The sequence below is a fragment of the Watersipora subatra genome, chromosome 7, assembly GCF_963576615.1.
Source record: "Watersipora subatra chromosome 7, tzWatSuba1.1, whole genome shotgun sequence".
NCBI lineage: Eukaryota > Metazoa > Bryozoa > Gymnolaemata > Cheilostomatida > Watersiporidae > Watersipora > Watersipora subatra.
Genome location: NC_088714.1, coordinates 61,873,327 through 61,897,566, shown reverse-complemented (window position 1 = coordinate 61,897,566; position 24,240 = coordinate 61,873,327). Strand labels below are relative to the sequence as shown.

Here is a 24,240-nt window from a genome sequence, read left to right as displayed (position 1 = left end):
GTAAAGTAATACTGTAGCAGCCTGATTATTGACAGGAGAGGTCATGAAACTGCCAGTAGCTGCAAAGATAAGAACAACTATTTTCCTAGTATATCGTATATACATACTAGTGTACATAGTATATATACTATACATACTATATAGAAAAATATTTTTGTTGCATATATATAACAAAAACTTTATATGGAACATTTTTGTTATATATAACAAAATATATATAAAAAACATGTTATATGTATATATATATATATATATCTACTATATAAACGGCAATCGTCTATCTGTCTGTCTGTCTATCTGTCCGCCTTATAGAGTACCATAGTTTTCGGACTATTAGCCGCTACTAGGTATCTAGGGCGCGTTAACGGGAATCTCCGGTTAGTACACGCCTCTATATATAACCTATTCATCGGTTTTACACAAAAACACGTCATCTCCGGTTAGCGCGCGCCTCTTTACGGCGCCCAACGACACTGGCGCGTTTGAAACAGCAAATTTGCTACCGTGTTAAAAAGTACCGTCCTGAGTTCGGCGGCCTATACAGCTATACCAATGTACTAATCATTAAATAAAATAAATTAATGAATAGTAATTTACATTCGATTAATTTTTACTGCCAACGTGTACCGAGAAGGTCACGCGAACGTTGGTTTTTTGCGGTCACTAGAAAACTCAGTTCTCTCCTACTAAATTTCTACATAAAAAAGGTAAGCATTTCTTAATCAATGTTGTATTGTCTATGAATTGCCACACTTTCACTACATAACCCTTTCACTTGCGCCCGTGTACAAATTTAGCTATCGGCCTACTGCCAGCCGTTTTGTCGATATTGCTTAATATGTATACATTATTTTTTCAATTTCAAACTCGATCTAGAATGTTTCTTTTGGTTATATATTTCATTTTGCCAACATGTTAACAAGCACTGCTATACAAAAAATTTGTTGTGTCCATACTTTGTGCATTTTAATTATCTGTGTAATCACAAAAAATGAATCGTCTATAATTTTAACACAGGTAGTTATTTGTTTTTTTAACTCGAACGCATTTAATGAACTCGCACAAAAAATCTTCGTTTTCAAGTTGGAAATTTTCAAACGAAGATTTAAAATTAAATTTTAGGCTAATTTTATAGAGAAATCTTTGGACAACACTGTCACTACTATAAAAGTCTTTAAGATCGTCGGTTATGTTATCAAAGAATAATAAAATTCAGTTGCTAGCAATTACTGGGAAAGTCGCAACTATGCGTCTATGGCGATCGACCATAGAAAACGCATAAATGAGTCTACTTCGGTAAAAGGGTTAAAAACGTTGGATTTGCCACTGTTTGTGATAGTAAACATGTTCATTTCCTTCCGCAGCTGAGTTACTTTTACTTATTTTCCAGCTACGAGTCTTACAAAACTACAGCTACTACAAAACTTGCACGGGCACTCCAAGCGTTGGGATAGGCGACGGTGGGAAGAAAGCGAGCAGTGTATATTACAAAAAAGCACACCATCTCATTCAATTTTAGAAATGCTTGAAGCAGTGCAATGCCTTCCAAAAAGCCTACTGCCCAAACGCAAAAACAGATTGATTCCCATAGAGAAAGAGACCGAATTCGCAAAGCAGCAGCTAGACGAGCAGAAACTGCAGAGCAAACACAGCTACGCCCACAACAAAGCGGAACTGCTACTGAAGCTGCTAGAAGTGCAGAAACTGCAGAGCAAACACAGCTACGCCTACAATGAAACAGAATAGCAGCTGCTAGAAGAGCAGAAAACGCTGAACAAACACAGGTACATCGATAGCAGGCCAGAATAGATGCTGCAACCGCTAAAAGTGCAGAGACTACTGAACCAACCCAGCAGCGACTCAAACGGCTCAGAGCAGCCCCTACTTTGGCCAGACGTGCAGAAACCTCCGAGCAAATGCAGCGGCGACAAGAACATGATGCACTAGCTACAACAGCTGCTCGGCGAGCTGCATTTTCTGAGCAGATGAAACGGCGACAACAGCGAGATGCACTAACTACAGCAGCTGCTACCAGGCGCCGCATATGGACAGAAAACTTTGCACTTGACTACAGTCCTGCAACACAGTATAGGGTAGAATTTTTCTATGGGACAAATATCCAAAAATGCTCCAGATGTAATGCCTTACGTTGGAAAGGCGAGAGGCCATATGTGTAGTTTATATAGTAGATTTTATTGATAATAAATTTTATCAACACGACCACATTACTGCTGCACATTTTGTATATACCATGTCAAACCACAGGCTATAGACGAAGAACTGGTGAGTCATGATTAGTGTTTCAAGCATGTAGAAGTCTCAATTCAATAAATACTAGTGATAGCTAAGCAGTGCAGTAGCAAAATATTTTCTAGAATTTCTTAAAATATGTAAAACTTTTCAATACTGCCAGTTTGAAGAACTTCAGTTTGCCTAGCAATGTCAATTTTATTATCAGTTCTGTGTACAAAATTAGGACAACTCCGATTTGATTGGTTCGAGACTGATGCATTGTAGACTAGCTGTAAAACCCATTGCATATTTCCATTAGTCTTTCCAACATTATTGACATGTACAACTGCATATGTTTATGCAGTCAAATCAGCACAAAAATTTCAGTAGATTGCATATTTGGAGTTGTTTTACAGTATGAAAGACAACTCTCAATAATACCATTGCTTTACGTAAATCTGTTCCCGAACACGGGTAATCCAGCTGGTATATATATATATATATATATATATATATATATATACTAGCTGGATTACCCGTGTTCGGGAACAGATTTACGTAAAGCAATGATATTATTGAGAGTTGTCTTTCATACTGTAAAACAACTCCAAATATGCAGATATATATATATATATATGTATATATATATATATATATATATATATATATATATATATATATATATATATATATATATATATATATATATATATATATATATGTGTGTGTGTGTGTGTGTGTACCATCACTCATACACCATCTTGGGTTGACTCACGGGTTGAAGAAGACATGCACTTTGACCTTGACCCAAGGGTGAATGAGCTGGTGGAAAATATCATCAACAAGATGTCAGCTGATAATGATTATGAAAGCAGGGTATCACTATAGAAAGTTAACAAGGTCATACCTAAAAAGCTGTTAGAAGACATTAATTTGGCACTGGAGTCAATCTCAACTGGATCGAGCAGTGAGACTAATGCCCTAATCTACAGTGCGGCAACTGTCATCTTGGAGGAGATGGACATTAAGCCACTGTCAACAAGGCTTCAAGCCATTCCATCTTGGCAGCTGAGGTTACAAAATAAGATCAAGAACTTGTGCAAGAAAAGTAGTAGGCTCAGTGAGAGATCTAACCACAGTTTGGAGCGTCCAAAAAGGGAAGCCACAATAGAAGCTCTAGAATCTGCCAAACAGCAGCTAGCAGCACTTTCGGCACGAACGAAGCGGTACACGAAAAGGCGAGATAACAAAAAAATGAACAAACTTTTCATCAACAATTCATCTAGAGTGTATTGCCAGTTCAAAGGTGAACTGCGGAGGCCAATGTCAGATCCTCCCCGATCCAGCACCTCAAAGTTCTGGAAGGACATATGAGAGAAAGAGACTACTCATAACACCACTGCAAATTGGCTGAAGAGGCTTAAAGAGAGCCACCAACATGTTGTAGCTCAGCAAAGACTCACCATCAGCGAAGTGGACATCAAGTGCAGAGTGCAGCGTATGAAGAACTGGGCAGCACCTGACCAAGACATGATTCAAGCCTTCTGGTTGAAGAAATTGACATCACTTCACACTAGAATGGCTAAGCAGATGGACCGCCTAGTAGAAGAAGGCAACCATCCGGAATGGCTGACCAAAGGATGAACTGTACTTCTGATAAAAGATCCAAAGCAGGGGCTGATTTCCAAGAACTATCGACCAATAACATGCTTGCCCACCACCTGGAAACTGCTCTCAGGAATAGTTGCAGACAAACTGAAAGAGCCCATGAGTCGCTATATGACCAGTGCTCAGAAAAAAATTGGGTACAACACCCGAGGAGCCAAACATCAACTACTTGTGGATCGTACGGTCTGTCAAAACAGCAGGAAAAGGCATACCAATCTTTCCATAGCTTGGATTGACTACAAAAAGGCCTATGACTCAATTCCCCATAGTTGGATACTTGAGTGCCTCAGTATATACAATGTTCACCTTGCTCTTGTGGCATTCATCAAGATGTCAATGACCAAATGGAAGACGGGACTGGAGTCTAATGGCAAAAAGCTGGGGAGTGTAAAAATTAAGCGAGGCATCTATCAAGGTGACTCCTTATCACCGCTGCTCTTCTGCATATGCCTAAACCCTCTAAGCAGTATACTGGAGAAGACTCAGTATGGGTACCAGTTTAAGAGTGGCACCAAGATAAACCACCTCTTCTACATGGATGACAGCAAGCTGTACGCTAACAAAGTAAGGGACGTTTATTCACTAATACACCTCATTCAGGTATACAGCAAGGACATTGGAATGACCTTCGGTATTGAGAAATGTGGAAGGCTAATTCTTAAGAAAAATGATTCTATGCTCACAGATGGCCTAAGAATGCCAAATGGTACCATCAAAGATATAGAAGAAGGGTACAAGTACTTGAGGATTATGCAAAGCAACATCAACCTCAAAGTCGAGGTACATCACAAAGCCAATATTGAAAACAAGAAATGCCTTTGGCAGGTCCTATGGAGCCAGCTCAATGCCAGAATTCAAGTCATGGCAATAAATACCTACGCACTGCTGGTAATAAAATATCCAGCAGGCATAATAAAGTGGACTGAGGAAGCCATCAAGGAAACAGATATAGCAACTCGTAAACTGCTGACCATGCATGGAGCACTCTACCCAAAATCTGATACTACTAGATTGTATCTCGATAGGAAAGATGACGGTAGGGGACTCAAAAGTTTACAGCAGACAGTAAAAGAGGAACAACAAAGCATCAAAGCCTATGCAGACTCTATGGCCACTTCTGATAAGTTGCTAGCTGAATTTCAGTCGGCTGCTCTGGCAATGGAGCTTTGCCTTGATGATGAGGAAATTGACTGGCACATGAAACCTCTTCATGGAGCTTACCACCAAAAATATCTAAGGTTGGCGATCTTCACCAGACATATATGTAGCTGAACAACGGAAACCTGAAAGCCAATACAGAGTCGCTACTCATGGCAGCCCAGGAGCAAGTGCTCCCAACAAGGCAACCCCAAACAAAAATCTATCATACTAGAGATGATCCTAGATGCAGACTGTGCAAAGATGCACCTGAGCCCATCCAACACATCATCAGTGGGTGCAAGCAGCTAGCAGAAAACGCATACACTGAACGGCATAATCATGTCGCAGGTGCTGTGTATAGAGGTTTTTGGGATGAGTATCGCTTCAATAAAACACAACACTGGTGGGATGTTCCTGGTAAGGTCAATGAAAATGATCGGGCTAAGATCCTCTTGGACTTCTACATCAGGAATGACAAGCATGTCTTAGCAAACCAACCAGATATAGTGGTGGTGGACAAGGAGAATAAGAGGGCTACTATAATAGATATAGTAGTACCCAATGATTACAATACAACCAGCAAAGAAAAAAAAGGTAGAGAAATATCTCCCTCTTGGAGAAGAAATTGAAAAATGCTGAGATGTAAGAACAACTGTAATTCCAGTAGTCATTGGGACACTGGGTGCAATACCGCCGGCGCATAAAATGTGGCTTGCCCAGATACCGACAGCAATCGACTCAGGTGAGTTGCAGAAAAGTGCGCTATTGGGAACAGCTAAGATCTTGAGGTGAGTGCTCAAACTCCCAGGTCTCTGGTAGGAGACCCGAGTTAGAGCAGAAATTACCACCCATATGGGTTAACTGGAGTGAGGAAACAATTTTTTTATGTATTTTTATATATATATATAAAAACATACATATATACACATATATATTAGATTTATATATATATAAATATATATATTTATATATATTTATACATAATAAAGTATAGGCTAAAAGTCAGCATAAAATGCTCGACACTAAAGTAGAGCTTACTATAAGTTTGGTAAGAACTTTGGTAAACTTTGCTAAGGTAAACTTTTGGTGTATATATTTTTTTTTCTTTGATCAAGTACTAAATATTTATGGTGCTTAACTGTTTGAACTTGTTCTGAGACTACAGGCTTTTTATTTATTACTCTATATAGTAAAGCTAGCTTGGGACTCATAGCTTTAGAGGCGGCCTTTAAAGACAGTCTTTAACATATCTCTTTCATAGCTGGTTGACCTGAAGTTACCACTAAAAACAGTCATCAAATGTGACAGCCTTAACTGTGTACGCTTGTTCGGTTGTGAGGCTATGTAATCTGCTTTGTAGAACAATTACAGAACTTAATCAGTTTTATTTTCATAATTGTCATAATTTTCGTAACTAACTAGAATATTATACTTTATACTAGACTTGAGACTTATAATAGAGTTATGACTTAACTCAGACTCTTGATCTATGTAGAGAACTAAATTTGACACGGTATGCAGTCACCTACAATGTACAAATGGAAGCGGATTCATCTATACTCAAGCCAGTAGAGATACCCTGCAATATACTTCCTGTGGCAACAAAAAGGTTTGTATATTTTACAGTATGAAATGGCAAAAAACTTTTAGTCAGCTTTGAATATTGTTCTGATGAATTTGTTTAAAATACAATATTCTTCTGCTATGAAGAATTTTTTAAGCTAGTTTTTAAAATAATATGACAAACTATTGTAATTTCTAAATTGCATCCCATGACAAAACAAGTCGTATATTGTGGTAGTTTATGTCACCACCTAACAAAAGTTCAGCTCGCTGTCATTAAGGAATGGCTAACTTAGCCGATGTTTTAGAACTTGATGTCAGAATAAAGGCACACATGTCAGTGGTTTCTTAGGAACTTGATGTTAGGATAAAGGTATATGTGGCAGTTTATTGTTGAGAACATAATTTCAAGATAGAACTATACATGTTAGCGTTTTCTTAAAAACATGGTGGTGGTTCTTGAAAACATGGTGGTGGTTCTTGAAAACATGGTGGTGGTTCTATAAAACAAGGTGGTGGTTCTTAAAAACATGGTGGTGGTTCTAAAAAACATGGTGGTGGTTCTATAAAACATGGTGAAATCATGTTCTTAAGAAAACACTCATGCCTTTCAATGTTTTCTTAAGAACATGATTTCAAAATAGAGGCAAACAAGTACATGATAGGGGCATACAGTTGTGTGCAAAATACTTGGGACGCAAAGAAGAATATTAATATTTAGCTGTAAAACATCATTTTTGTATCAAACTCCTGTTACATATTTATGAACCCACACATTTTTAGAATCCTCAGAATGTTAGAAATTTAATAATAATAAAATAATTGCACTAGTTGAAATTTCTCATGAGATACTGGGTTTCAAAGCTCGTCACTACAGAAAACCTTTATTTTTCCACAATTTTGTTCATAATTCGAACTGTGTTTCATGTCACTAAATGAATTATAAAATCTAATGAACAACTTTTGCATATGTTGGTGGCCCTGAAAAGGACCATTGGGGTTGTGTAGTGGTACATCAGTACTTAATTGAACCACCTTTGCTGGAAATAACCATGCGGCAGCGATGGGGCATGCTTTCAATCAGTCTCAGAAGTTCTTCTTGAGATACCATCCTGTGCCAGGCCTTCACTATCCTTTCTTTCAGGACAAGTTTGCTTTGAAGCTCTCCCATCTTTCCTCAAGATATTTTTCAGTGTCTTCCACAAGTATTCAATCAGATTCAGATCCGGAGATTGAGGAGGCCAGTCAAGACGTGTGATGCCATTCTGCCGGATCCAGGCATTGATAACTTTGGATCGATGACACGGAGCATTATCATCTTGGAATATCCACTGACTGGCTCCATATTGCTGTCTTGCAGTTGGCAGCAATCTTTCTTTAAGAATCGTCTGGTATTTTGTGCTGTTGACTGTGCCTTTTATGAATTTAATTCTGCCGACACCTTTAGCTGACACGCACCCCCAAACCATCACCGCCGCAGGGTGTTTTATCATCTGATCAATGCATTCTGGGTGATATTCCTCTCCTGGTCGTCGGGTGACCCATGTATTGCCACTGTGACATTCAATATTAATAGAACTTTCATCGCTGAAGATAACCTTATGCCAATCTTCAACTGCCCAGTCTTGATGTGCTTTTGCCCAATCCAATCTCTTTTTCTTCTGAACAGATGAACGCAATGGTTTCTTCCTGGCACGGCATATGCTTAGCCCGCCCTCTTTCAACCTTCTCGTCACTGTAAACCTGCTTGCTTCCACACCTGTTGAATTTTTCCAGTCAACAGCTAACTCAGCACAGGATTTACGCCTGCTGTTTCGACCCAGTCTACGCAAGACCCTATCACTATGAAAATCTGACTTTCGTTTCCGTCCACTGTTTCCCGCTCTCTGGTCGTCAATCGTTCCAACTTCTTTCCATTTCTTTATAATATTATGCACTGTAGACTTTGCAATTTTTAATTCTGCAGCAATTTCTCTCACATTCTTGTTCTGTTTACTGTAAAGGTGCACCACAGAATACTTCTTGTCGCGAAGAGATGACATGATGAAATCAAATGAATTTATCAAACTTCTGCTCAGCCTTTTATACGAAAACTGTAAATGTCTGAGAGAGTTACGATAAACAATGCACAGAAATGAGATAAAAGAATGTCTTTGAGATAACTTTAATTCAGTTTTGAAATTTTCACTCGCATCAAAAGCCAAATTAGAGAGACAAATGAATTGAAGAACAGGTCTAAACAGTGAAAGGAGATTATGGTCCATGTGCTCCAAACATGGAGACAACATATCAGTAATTTATTTTATTTCTTTAAAAGTAAAATGAGTGCATTCCTTACACTCTGAGCTTTTTATTGATGTGTACAATTATAAGACTAACTTCAATATTACTCAGTCTAGAGCAATTTAAACATTATGTTAGCATTTATAGCATAATTGCATAGGTGTCCCAAGTATTTTGCACACAACACATACATGATATCATTCAAGAGCCTTCGGCCTTCAATTGCTCTTGTGTCCCAAAACACACTAGTCATGTTGCCAGTTTGGTTGGTGACCAACTCTGGCAATTCAAAGTATCTGGTTAGTCAGCCTTTCTGTCAGGAAACTTCTTAGACTTTTACATAAGCGTCTATCCTGGGCTGTAGACAGGGTAAAAGGTAGCTTTTGTAGCAGTGTAAAATGTGAAGGTTTTATGGGAGATGAGCAGGCCTTCAAAAAATAGGAATTTTAAAATTAAAGGTAATTGTCAATATTAGCTGTTGAACTAATAATTCAATAACTTACCAAATAACTTTTAAATGGTCAAAATAATTGTGAAGAAATACGTCGAATTTGCAAAAAAAGTACTTAAACAATTTATTTATGTTGATTTTTAAAAATATATAAAAAAGACTCATTAGTGGAAATACATAAGAATATTTTACAAATTTCTTTCTTTTTTTATAATTTTATAAATACAATGTAGCTTTTTGAATCAATAAATAAATAATAATTTAATTTAGCATAAATAAATTATAAACATCTGTAAACAACACTAAAATATTCTTTTCTCTATTTTATTTTAGTGGTGTGAGAAGGATGTCTGTGTAACTCATCCTGATGCCCCTGCTTTAGATGGTAAGTATTAAGTTAACACGTAAGTTGTGGTCAGGTACGTTGTGGTCCAGCAAGTACTTACTTCATGAGAGTCAGTGCTGTTTTAATTCAGTGACAATCATTTTTATTAGCGGAAGGCAAAAAACTTTGATTATAGCTGAAAGAGCAATATTCCTTTAGTCGTATGCTTGAGTTATTGACATTATAAATACAGTGAAACCTTAAGCAGCAAAAGATAATGAGCCAACTTGGCAGCTTCTCATCAAGCAAAATATGTTGGAGATTTCATTTTGCAATACAAGTAATAATATAATTGATGCTGGGTATAGTAAACTAGATTTTGAAAGATTTTCACTGATGCATGATTAGTATTATTTTGTTAAAATCATAACACCGTCAAGACTAAAATTAGAATATTTAACAGTTTATAAATGTGCAATTTGTAAGAATGGATTAACTGCTGGCAAAGTGAATGTACTTGCATAATATGCAAGTACATTCAAGGAAGCACGTACAATCAGAAACAGTAGAAAAATTTCTATCAATGAACATATTGAGTTCATGTTCAATCCGCCCCATGCAAGCCACATGTGAGGTGTTTGGGAACGCCAAATATGTTTGATTTGAACTGCTCTCACAGGCTTGACAAAGCGGTATGGTGGGAGGTTTGATACTGCCACACTATGAACCTTGTTCTACGAAGCAATGGCAGTAGTTAATTCTAGGCCTCTGAGTAGTGTAGAACATGAAACGATGCCATTGAACCCAATATGTTGCTGACAATGAAAGCAGACATCGTCCTTCCTCCCCCTGGCAAGTTTGAGAAAACTGACATGTATAGCCCTAAGCAGTGGCGTCAAGCGCAACACATGGTTAATGAATTCTAAGTTTGATAAAAACGTGAATATGTGAGCCAGCTGCAATCACAACAAAAATGGATTCAGCAAACCCCAAAAGTGAATGTAGGGGATGTAGTCATTGTAAATAAAAGCAATGTGGTAAGAAACCAATGGAACATTGCAAAAGTTGTTGAACAAATTAAGTCGCATGATAGCTTGGTCAGAACAGTCAAACAGTTAGTTGGAAATCATAGGTATCCAAACAAGTCAGACAAAGCACAATACATCATTAAGCCTATAGCAAAGATTGCGGTGTTAGTGGAGCCTCAAATAGCTAAGGACGGAAAACTGTACTAAAAATGGTAGTAAAATCAATAGATTTTAGTTGGGAGTGTAGTAAACAAACTCTCATGTACCTAGCGCCTACGGAATAGCCATGAGATCATCATCGCATTAACGACAATATAATAGCTTAGTTAGGGATGCTTGTTTATATAACCTATGCATGTAGATTGCACTGATGCTGCCTATGAATCAGATTAATAAATTTTAATCTTTTTTGTGTATTTTTAGCTAAAATAGGGAGATTCATAGCTCTTGCATTACCATTTTGCAATAAATTGTATATCTGTTTATGTTATAGCCAGCAGTATATAAACCTTGCTGATTTATCATAAACCAATTTATACCAAGCTACTCTGCTAGTTGGCAGCATGTAGTTTTTAATATTTACCCTTTATCAACACTCATAGCTTGACATACAAGTGATCAAGTCTTTTTACTGCCTTACCTAAGTAGAAGGCCATAGAGGTATGCGATTTATATTATTAGCAATCATTCATGTAATTGTTGTAGCATTTGCATATTATAGAACATATATATTTTATTGATTTTATATTGCTTGGAATTGCTGCAAATTGCCTATTGATATAAGCTTATATAAACACATGTCAAAATATTGCATGCCATTATGTTACGCTTTTATTTCCGTTTTCATGATTTGGGTTCCAAATAAACAATATGAACCTGAATCAGTTGAACTCAGTTTTTTCACCCCCTAAGGACAGTATTTAGTGTTTCACATAACTTTCTCTGTTTTGAGCATAGATAATAAGAGGAACATTATTAAAGGAGCTAGCTAAAATATTTTCAAAATGTTTTTTAGAAGTTTTTTGCAATTTTTTTATATTACATAAGCTGAAATGAGTTAAAAACCTGTGATTCTCAAATAGACCATGATGATACAAGCCTTAAAAGATCTTGGACCTATAATTAAGGTAAAATAAATATTTAGCATAGGCAAAGCAGGAAGATGCAAAAATTTAAAAGATCTTTCATTGGAATAAGATATGCTGGAATACAATGTAGATTTACAATTAGTCAAAATGATTTTTGCTACAAAAATAAATCAATAGTGACATATCTTTAAACTAGATTATAATAGATATGTACACTATGAATAATAATATTATTCATTGGTCATTTTTCCATATGGCACAATAGGAACTGATACTAAAATGATATTGCGGATTTTGAGGTGATGCATGACCTGCAAAACTGGAGCAGAGTTTATGACTTAGTGGCCTAGTTTATGATTTAGTGACCTTGTTAGAAATAGTGGGTACATGATTTCTCTAAGTTTATGACTTAGTGGTTTTGTTAGAAATAGTGTCAACATGATTTCTCTAAGTTTATGACTTAGTGGCTTTGTTAGAAATAGTGCCAACATGATTTCTCTAAGTTTATGACTTAGTGGCTTTGTTAGAAATAGTGTCAACATGATTTCTCTAAGTTTATGACTTAGTGGCTTTGTTAGAAATAGTGTCAACATGATTTCTCTAAGTTTATGACTTAGTGGCTTTGTTAGAAATAGTGTCAACATGATTTCTCTAAGTTTATGACTTAGTGGCTGGCTTTGTTAGAAATAGTGTCAACATGATTTCTCTAAGTTTATGACTTAGTGGCTTTGTTAGAAATAGTGTCAACATGATTTCTCTAAGTTTATGACTTAGTGGCTTTGTTAGAAATAGTGTCAACATGATTTCTCTAAGTTTATGACTTAGTGGCTTTGTTAGAAATAGTGTCAACATGATTTCTCTAAGTTTATGACTTAGTGGCTTTGTTAGAAATAGTGTCAACATGATTTCTCTAAGTTTATGGCTTAGTGGCTTTGTTAGAAATAGTGTCAACATGATTTCTCTAAGTTTATGACTTAGTGGCTTTGTTAGAAATAGTGTCAACATGATTTCTCTAAGTTTATGACTTAGTGGCTTTGTTAGAAATAGTGTCAACATGATTTCTCTAAGTTTATGACTTAGTGGCTTTGTTGGAAATAGTCTCAACATGATTTCTCTAAGTTTATGATTTAGTGACCTTGCTAGAAATAGTGTCAACATGATTTCTCTAGGAGAGTCTGTTCGTCAAAAGAAATCTTAGCAATTTTGTCGAATGCCTACAAATGATAGATTGGTTGTTAAACTTACGAGTAAAGCTGTTTGGTTAATTCTTATAAGCGTTATTACAAAGAAACTGTGATTGTTGTAAATTTATTGTTATACAATTTAAAGTACACCAATTTCTGATAATTTGAATGATGAACTTGTAACTTGCCTCAAAAGCTTGCAACATTATATAGGTTATAAGTTTAATACTCTATTTACTTTCCATTTTTTATTCCAAAACATGAGGCTAAGCACAAACCCTAAATTAATATCAGCTATATTTCAACAGAGGGATGTCCATTTGAAGACAAAGATTTTCCACAATGGAACGTAAACTGTTCAGAAGTCACTTCATGGGAATGTCAGCGGTCACCATTTCGCCAGCTGTACTGCTGCAGAGCTTGTCGAGTATTTGCGACGCCATGGTTGGGCCCAAATTGCACTCACGGAGACACGATTGAATCATTATGTGAAATCGTGATAAACAGGACTGAATGTCTGTATGGAGCCGAACACTGCTGTGAATCCTGTTGTCCTATTCTTGGACCTGATGAAGGATATAGTTGCGTCCAGCCACTCCCTACCACTACTGTGAGGACAACACCTACTTCTACAATGACTTTACCCACAACAACCACTGCAGCATCTAAACCCACTGCAGCTTATACCATAAAGAAAGTCACAACAGGTTAGTTAAAAGCTACATATAATTGGCTGTAATATGCAAGTCAGAAAAACATCCACCTTTTAATACTGTTTTTGAATTTCTGGCCATGCCTTATCATAAAGAGTTTTATTATTTTGATGGGAGCAAACCTTTCTGTGTATAAACCAGTCAATTAAGCACAAACTATAAACTAGCAATTTGAATCTGTCTAAATCTACAACTGTAAATCCTTCACGATTACCACCAACTCAGCACAGTTTTGCAATAATGAGCAGTAGCCTTGTGAAATCAGTTTATATAATAAATATAGTTATACAAAATATTACATGAGTAAACATGGCCACAGGCTTGCTACAGGGTCGCTTATACTCTTAGGCTCAATACTGGTCTCCTCCAGCCGGCTCAGCTGTCTAGTGTTTTACTCAGCAGCTTTGCGCCAAACAGACATGTATGTTTGTTTGTTCTTGTTTTGTCTCTGCTATCACTTGTCCGACTTTTAGCATACTATCATCACATACCAACTAGCTGGTTAAAATTAGTTGTTTTTGAGCCACGGCAAAATATGTATGAACATTCTGGTCAATAACAAGGACATTGATGAGTTAGACCGCCAAAAATTAGTAATATTACCTATGATATTGCATATGATATTACATATGATATTACATATGATATCACATATGATATCACATATGATATTACATATGATATTACATATGATATCACATATGATATTACATATGATATCACATATGATATTACATATGATATCACATATGATATTACATATGATATTACATATGATATCATATATGATATTACATATGATATTACATATGATATTACATATGATATCACATATGATATTACATATGATATTACATATGATATTACATATGATATTACATATGATATCACATATGATATTACATATGATATTACATATGATATTACATATGATATCACATATGATATTACATATGATATTACATATGATATTACATATGATATTACATATGATATTACATATGATATTACATATGATATCACATATGATATTACATATGATATTACATATGATATCACATATGATATTACATATGATATCACATATGATATTACATATGATATTACATATGATATTACATATGATATCACATATGATATTACATATGATATTACATATGATATTACATATGATATCACATATGATATCACATATAATATTCTTTAGTAAAATGTTTTTACAAACTTTGACTTAGACATGACTTAACAAAACACCAGTGATCAAAAGTTTAAGTCTTCAAATAAGTAAACTATTCCGTAACTCATTGAATGTATGGCAATTGATGCTTTTCCATTTATTTTAATATTCTGTCCAAAACCTTACTTAATGTTTAATGTTTAATTCTACTTGTAAAATCTTCTGTTACTTTATTTGGTGGGTTACTACATAATTAATCAATTAATTAATTAGTATATGATGGTTTCTGAATAAAGTCAAAAAATTACACTTTATTCTATATGATATTAAACACATTTCATTTTGTTTTTTTACAGTTCGATCAAAATATGGTTTGATACTCATTTTATATATAATATATTGTGTATATAAAATAAATGTACAAATTTATTACAAAATAAAGCATTGTAAAAAGCAAAGAGGCAGTTTAAAATTGGCTGCTGGATACGAGAAAGATTATTGTTGGCATTCATTTATCTTGACTAGTGATTTTCCTCATCTGTAAGAGGGTCTTTAAACTAACCTCTTGCAGAGATGGTCAGAAAGGAAGGTTTATTTACTACATGCATTTTCTAATACTATCAAATTTTGACATTAAAAGATAATCTGTTTGATAAGTGCTTCGCATGTTTAAATTGTCGCATGCTGGAGCATACATTCGCGTAAAAGTTTGTTGTAATTTATTTACTTAGTTTTAGAACTTAGAAACAATAGTAATTTTTCAAGTAATTTTACTATAGAAATAACTGTGTTTGTTCGCTTATTTGTCCAAAGCGATGCAAGAAAAAGATATCAGACATGAACAAGAATCAAACCCAAAAACTCGTATTTGAATGCCAACACAATACTAGTGCATCACTCGAACACCTTGTAGCAACACCTAGTATTTGAGTATATAGTCATTACGCACCATGACCTCTCACCGTGACCTCTCACCATGACCTCTCACTATGACCTCTCACCATGACCTCTCACTGTGACCTCTCACTATGAATTCTTACCCTGACCTTTCCCAGCACACAAGATTGCTAACACGCTAGCTAAATATAACATTAAGATTACACAAAACTATATAAGAGAATTATATAAAAGAATAATATAAGAGCTATATGTGAAATCTAAATTGATAAGATACCAGCCTGTAAGCAAATGGTTTTCTTATCACCTTACATTAAAGACCTGGGAGTTGTAAACTCAACATTGAGTGATGTTTGTCAGAAACAGCAGTGGCCCTCCAGTCTAAAGCACCTGGCAACGCACAGGAGATCAGGTTCAATTATTTAAAACTGCTGTCAGTGCTGATAAGAATAGCAGCCAACTCTCTAACTGGGGATGTCTCCAGTAATTCCTTTTCTCTCAATTTCTTTTTCACCGACCATATCCATTTAGAGCTGACAGGGTCACTATTTTTTTAAACCTGCATGGATTCTGCTAGCAAGAAATAACAGCAAATATCATATTTGCTCTTCTAGAGTAATAAATAATAAGCATGCACAATTGAGCTTGTCCAACCGTGCACTAGGTAGAGTTGCTTTTCCACCGCCCTACCAGCATTTTTACTCGTAGTTACACAGTTTTCATATTTTGAGAAATTTCAAGTATTTAAAAGATGTTAAAAGCTTGGTAAGTAGAGGTGAACATAAGTTGACTCAGATCTTACTTGATTTGTGGAAGGCTGCTATAATAGCCTGTTGCCTAAGCCTTAGCCAATGTATATTACATTAATGTGTTTAACATATGGAATGAGATAGTTATGTTATTATAGCAACTCAAGGAAATCATTAAAGATAGCTTACTCAAAATTTTAGCAGAATTTATTAGAAATTATCGGTATATTTTATTATTTGCAATTTTTTTGAATGTTAAAGTTGATCTGATTGCCAGGGTATTTTGAGATTAACTGTGACAAAGCTTGATCTAAGTTAAAACACTAGTAAATACAGATCAAAATGATGTCACCAATTTTACGGCTGCCTATCTCTTTGGTTATTGACACCGGTTACTGCCATGAAGTTGTAACGCTACGGATCTCTCTTTCAGCCTCTTTGCCAGAGTGCAACTATAAACATCATTATCTTATTTTCGTTTAAATCTGGGAATTTTAACCACAACAATGTTTTGTCGATTTCAATGGAAAAGCATCATGACAATCAGATTACCTCAAACATAAATAATCACAAATGATAAAAAGTAACAATAATTTTCTGATAAAATCGATTAAAATATAAAATTCATCTTTAAAGACTCACGCAGTTTTGGTGAGTTTGCAGTTTGTGCAAAATGTTGAATTGGAGAGTATAATAAATTCCGGTGAACAATTTATTGCAGATGTTGACCAAATGCTGCAGACGACAAGTTTAGTAGCTGTTGCAAGTTCAGTTGGTGTAGTGGTGGTATTTGCATCCATCATCATCTTGATACTCAGAAGAAAGAGTAAAGCAAGAAAAAGAAATGGTAGCCGCCCTTAAACGAACAAATGATCATCCATCTTTAATGTCAAAATGTCTTGAAGACTAGACAAGATTATGTTTCCACATAAGAGAACTTTATATTTTGAAATATTTCAGAGCTTAAGCTGCTCAAAGTCACCAAGTCATACAAAATTTTTCAAGGTGAGTCAAAAACAAGCAGCCATTATATTTTATATTGAGATTATTATTTGTCTATTGAATTTATATTTTATATTTTTGTCAGAAGTCTTGCAGTTAAAATTGTTAGCAGTCTAAACTAATGTAATGCATTTAATAAACCTGATGAATTGATAAAATGGTTTTGTGGGTGTTGAGTTGCTTTTATTAGAGAAGACACATTTAGAACTGTGCTCATTGAACTAGTTTACTATATCTTGAGCCCATAACAGTTTTACATGCGTTAGATTAATTCGTAGCAAGCCTGAATCTACAATCTATGCCGCAGTAGATGTGTAGGTCATTACATGTCCTTAAAACTAAAAGAGTCACGATATTATTTATAATGTTTTACCATCAAATAGTTTGCGATGGAACTACTTTCTATGAATAAATTAATAACTCATTTAAAAAGCAAAAATCTCCGCATAAAAAATCTATGTCATTCTTATAGTTTAATCCTTGTAATACTGTTGTTTTGCTGCCTTTATATGACATTACTGATCAAATGACCGGCAGTGTGCAGGTAATAAAATAATTACTCAAAGAACTTGATTAACCTATCTGGTAGGCTAGCGTAAAGGAAACTGCCGGGTTCCTCTACTGCTCCATTAGAATCAAATCACTTGAGTACAATGGCAAACAGATATATTTCACAAATATATATATATAACATATACAAAATATACATGAATACAAAAAATTCAGTGTGCGTGCTTGACCAGGAAGTTCCAAGATCAAATCTTCTATGATGCAGAGTTTTCATCATTAGATTATTTTAATCCCTATTTTAATAGATTACATACTGACATACGGAACGCCGGTAAACAGACTTGGAGATTTATATATATATATATATATTTAATAAATTAATACAGGACCGATAGCGCAGTTGGTAAGAATAAAATATGTTGGGTAAGATGTTGGGACAGTGATCATTAGGTCCTAGGTTCAAACCCCAACAGTTGCACCCTTCTGGTGGTCCTTAGACAAGCCCCTTGCTTGTATAACGTCTACAACCTCTATGATGAGTGCAATAACCAAAGCCATGCTGGCTCGGACGTTGCCCGATCAAACAAGGTCCGCGCTGCCTGTAGCTGAACCAGGACAAGGCAGTGGAAAATGGGCTACTGGTTCAAAACGGATGAAATGGACTCGGACTGATAACACGGACCTCATGCAGTGCTACTTCATGAGTGAACCTCAAAAGTGGAGCTATATGGGAAGGATGCACCAACTGTGGATAAACATGCGCCCTGAATTGCTACTAACCGCTAAACAACTTGTAGCTCAGAGAAGCAACATAATCAAGCGGCACCTCATCAGAACTTGAGGTAGATGAAATTAGGGAACAGTTCACCTAAGTAACCTCAACTAACCAGGAGTGCATATCATCACACACTGTCACACATACACGATCTTGTGTTGACTCACAAGTTGAAGAAGACATGCACTTTGACCTTGACCCAAGGATGAAGGAGCTTGCGGAAAACATCCTCAACAAGATGCCCGCTGCTAATGATTATGGAAGCAGGGTACCACTACGGAGAGTTAGCAAGACCATACCCAAGAAGCTGTTAGAAGGCATCGACTGACACTGGAGTTGATCTCAATTAAATCGATCAGTGAGACTAGTGCCTTAATCTACAGTACGGCAACCGTCGTCTTGAAAGAGATGGGTATTAACCCACTGTCAACAAGGCTTCAAGCCATTCCATCTTGGCAGCTGAGGCTACAAAATAAGATCAAGGACTTGCACAAGAAATTTAGTAGGCTCAGTGAAAAGTCTAACCACAGTTTGGAGCGTCCAAAAAGAGAAGCCACAATAGAAGCTCTAGAATCTACCAAACAGCAACTAGTAGCACTCTCGGCACGACTAAAGCGGTACACCAAAGAGCGGGATAACACGAGAATGAACAAACTGTTCATCAATAATCCATCTAAAGTGTATTCTCAGTTCAAAGGTGAACAGCGGAGGCCAATGTCAGATCCTCCCCGATCCAGCACTTCAAAGTTCTGGAAGGACATCTGGGAGAAAGAGACTACTCATAACACCACTGCAAATTGGCTGAAGAGGCTTAAGGAGAGCCACCAACACACTGTGGCTCAGCAAGGACTCACCATCTGCGAAGTGGACATCAAGTGCAGAGTGCAGCGTTTGAAGAACTGGGCAGCACCTGGCCATGACATGATTCAAGCCTTCTGGTTGAAGAAATTGACATCACTTCACACTAAAATGGCTAAGCAGATGGAATGCCTAATAGAAGAAGGCGACCATCCGGAATGGCTGACCAAAGGACAAACTGTACTTCTGATAAAAGATCTAAAGCAGGGGCCGATTCCCAAGAACTATCGACTAATAACGTGCTTGCCCACTACCTGGAAACGCTCTCAGAAATAGTTGCAGACAAACTGGAAGAGCACATGAGTCACTATATGACCAGTGCTCAGAAAGGAATTGGGCGCAACACCCGAGGAGCCAAACATCAACTACTTGTGGATCGGATAGTCTGTCAAAACAGCAGGAGAAGGCATACCAATCTTTCCACGGCTTGGATTGACTACAAAAAGGCCAATGACTCAATTGTCCATGGTTGGATACTTGAGTGTCTCAGTATGTACAATGTTCACCCTGCTCTTGTGACATTCATCAAGATGTCAGTGACCAAATGGAAGACGGAACTAGAGGCTAATGGCAAAAAGCTGGCGAGTGTTAAAATTACGCGAGGCATCTATCAAGGTGACTCCTTATCACCGCTGCTCTTCTGCATATGCCTAAACCCTCTAAGCAATATGCTGGAGAAGACTCAATATGGGTACCAGTTTAAAAGTGGCACCAAGATAAGCCACCTCTTCTACATGGATGACATCAAGCTGTACGCTCACAAAGAAAGGGACAATGATTCGCTAATATGCCTTACTCAGGTATACAGCAAGGACACCAGAATGACCTTCGGTATTGAGAAATGTGGAAGGTTAATTCTTAAGAAAAACCATTTTATGTTCACAGATAGCCTAAGAATGCCAAATGGTACCATCAAAGATATAGAAGAAGGGTACAAGTACTTGGGGATTATGCAAAGCAACATCAACCATGAAGCCGAGGTACGTCACAAAGCCATTACTGAATACAAGAAACGCCTTCGGCAGGTCCTACGGAGCCAGCTCAATGCCAAGAACCAAGTCATGGCAATAAATACCTACGCACTGCCAGTAATAAGATATCCAGCAGGCATAATAAAGTGGACTGAGGAAGCCATCAAGGAAACAGATATAGCAACTCGTAAACTGCTGACCATGCTTGGAGCACTCCACCCAAAATCTTATACTACTAGAATGTATCTCGATAGGAAAGATGGCGGTAGGGGACTCAAAAGTGTACAGCAGACAGTGAAGGAGGAAGAGCAAAGCATCAAAGCCTATGCAGCCTCTATGACCACTTCTGATAAGTTGCTAGCTGAATTTCAATCGGCTGCTCTTACAATGGACCTTCGCCCTGATGATGAGGAAATTGACTGGCACTCGAAACCTCTTCATGGTGCTTACCACCGACAAATATCTAAGGTTGCGATCTTCACCAGACATATATGTGGCTGAACAAAGGAAACTTAACGGCCATTACAAAGTCGCTAATCATGGCAGCCCAGGAGCAAGTGCTCCCAACAAGGCAACTCCAAACGAAAATCTATCACACTAGAGACGATCCTAGATGCAGACTGTGCAAAGATGCACCTGAGACCATCCAACACATCATCAGTGGAAGCAAGCAGCTAGCAGGAAATGCATACACTGAGCGGCATAATCATGTCGCAGGTGTTGTGTATAGAAGTCTATGTGATGAGTATGGCCTTAATAAACCACAACACTGGTGGGAAACTCTTGATAAGGTCAATGAAAATGATTGCGCTAAGATCCTCTGGGACTTCTACATCCGGACTGACAAGCATGTTCTAGCAAACCAACCAGATATAGTGGTGGTGGACAAGGAGAACAAGAGAGCTACTATAATAGATATAGTAGTACCCAACGACTACAATATCAACAGCAAAGAAAAAGAAAAGGTAGAGAAATATCTCCCTCTTGGAGAAGAGATTGAAAAATGCTGGTATGTAAGAACAACTATAATCTCAGTAGTCATTGGGGCACTGGGCGCAATAACACCGGCGCATAAAATGTGGCTTGCCGAAATACCAACAGCAATCAACTCAGGTGTGTTGCAAAAAAGTGCGCTATTGGGAACAGCTAAGATCTTGAGGCGAATGCTCAAACTCCCAGGTCTCTGGTAAGAGACCCGAGTTAGAGCAGAAACTACCACCCATACGGGTTAACCGGGGTGAGGAATCAATTTTTATATATATAGATCAGTCTTGACCTATTGACCTGAAAAAACTAAACCATTCTGTGTAGACTATTTTGGACAATGCTTTTTAATATTGGGCTTTCACGAGTTTATTACTGATGTGTTCCACAGGTCTTCAATTGAGTTCAAAAAATGGAGATGAATTAATCTACCTGAACTATCTACTACAAAACATATGTGCTCTAAAATAAAGAAGAGTTAATAACTATGCATTAGAATTGCACAGTGGCAGTTGCTGTCTTAGCAGTATTTTTTATTAGAAAGAATCAAAGCAGAAAGCAAAAATAACCTGCAACAAGAGTCTTCCATCTCATGTCCTAGAAACACTCTCAAATCTTAAACAGCGTTGTGTGCATGTCTAAATAGATTATGCGTTTATCTTTGGTAGCTTATCCTACAAAACCAGTAACTTTTTCCGATAGATAAGCAGTCCTATCAAGAATTTAAGTTTACGAGCACATTGCCTACAAAAAGTAAGTTCTATCTCAGCTTATGTATGGCTAGATTTTGATTGATTCCATAAGATACATGCAATTCTGTTAAACTATAAAAGTTCAAAAATAATAACATAGCAATATATCCTAAAGAAACTCTGTTATGCCACCTGTCACCTGCCACCTGTCACCTGCCACCTGTCACCTGCCACCGGTCACTTGCCACCTGTCACCATTTCAAATGGTGAAAAGAATTTTTTATTGGTTATAATACTAATGCAATTGGAAGTAGGCCAGCTAATTTTTATGGCTAAAAATACACAAGTAAAATAGACTGCGCAAAAGGTGGTAGGGCAGCTTATCCATAGACCACAAAACACTATGGTGCCCAGCATTTTGTAATAAATAGCCTATATAACAGACCATATTCTAAGATCCACCAAAATCCATGATACAAGTTAAAAATATATAGTTCAATATTTTCAAAAAAAACTATGGTATGTGTTCTTCATCAGCACTACTAATCAAGGTTTAAATAAAAATTGTTTTCTAAGCTATTTTAAATTTCACGAACATCTTTTCCCGAATGTCATACTTGCTATATCGTTCAGGAAACTACTTGCATTAACAAGTTATGACTTTCTGGCAATGTCAAATAGCGCAGATTCACTTTCATAAAAAGGATAAAAAAGCACTTTTATACTTGTTTTTGAATTTGCAGGTAAATAAAAAGATTTTAAAGTGTTTTTGTGAAAAGCAGTTTGCTGCAGGACATTCTGGAAATAAACTGTCATATTTTAAGTACAGCTGTTTTAGGTATACATCTTGATCCATCATATTAACACAAGTTTACCTGTGATTCAACTAATTAAAGATACAACAGAAACGACGTAATACTGATGTTAGCTTTTTATTGTTAAGCTTTTGCTTAGCTCGAATGTTAATTCACTTACTAAACACGCTTTACAAGTTTTACATGCTATGTTTACATGTAAATCAAAGTCTATTCGAACAAAGTTCTTGACTTTATACATTTCTCAAAATATTTCTGTTGTTATTTCTTATTGGCTAAATTCTTATATAGAAAGTTTCTGGGTTTCCATATATCTGTTCCTTTTTTAAAGTAAAACCTTATTTATTAGGTTTAATTTTTATTTTGGTTCATATGTTCAAATACCATAACAACTCAATTTCTTATTCTCTGCAGCTGAATCAGCACCATGATCAAGATGTTATGAGTTTCTGTGAGCGGCTATACTTGTTTTAAACCCTAATCTTCAATTAGACTCCCGTGGAGTACAAAATGGTACAGGTGTAGTAGCCAGTCCACTGAGAAAAACTTTTAATCACAGCTAATTCTGATCTCAATGCTATATTAGTATCAACAATAAATGATAGCACCTACAAATGGTTATAGTCTATCAACAAAGGGTGTAGTGTAAGAACGGAGGGTGATAGTGTAACAATGGATAGTGATCGTGTACCAACAGAAAATAATGGTGTACCAACAAAGAGTGATAGTGTAACAACGGAGGGTGATAATGTACCAACAGAGAGTGGCGGTGCACAAGCCTGGTGGGATCAAGTGTACCAACTATAGTAAAAGCTGATCTGAGTAGCATCTTAAGTAAAACACTTGCGTACTACTGAAGTTCAAAGGTTACAAGAGTTGGTGAATACCAGTCTGCAAAATCCATGGTCGGTTGTGTAATGTTAAATAGTTCTACATATCAAGTGAGAACATTTATTCAGTTTGTTAAGTTGTTTCTTTTCAAGTAAAGAGTTTTCATGGATTAGACAATTTGGAGTTGTCTTATAAAATAAATAGCTGCAAAAGTGCAACATTTTTTCTGGACTTTTGGAAATTGTTATTTCGGTTCAAACATACAATCACAAAATAATAAAATACTCTGAAAAGAACCTAAATC

General features: G+C 36.5%; 1 protein-coding gene across 1 annotated transcript in view; it reads left to right on the top strand.

The window, feature by feature from the left end:
* Positions 1–19,113, top strand: part of LOC137400958 (uncharacterized) — a 50,072-nt gene extending 30,959 nt beyond the window's left edge. The window contains exons 12-17 of the mRNA XM_068087295.1: positions 6,536–6,649; positions 9,671–9,722; positions 13,271–13,669; positions 16,110–16,232; positions 17,459–17,503; positions 18,956–19,113. Of these exons, the coding sequence (XP_067943396.1) occupies positions 6,536–6,649; positions 9,671–9,722; positions 13,271–13,669; positions 16,110–16,232; positions 17,459–17,503; positions 18,956–19,113 (891 nt within the window). The remainder of the gene's footprint in view (positions 1–6,535; positions 6,650–9,670; positions 9,723–13,270; positions 13,670–16,109; positions 16,233–17,458; positions 17,504–18,955) is intronic.
* Positions 19,114–24,240: the final 5,127 nt, after the last annotated feature.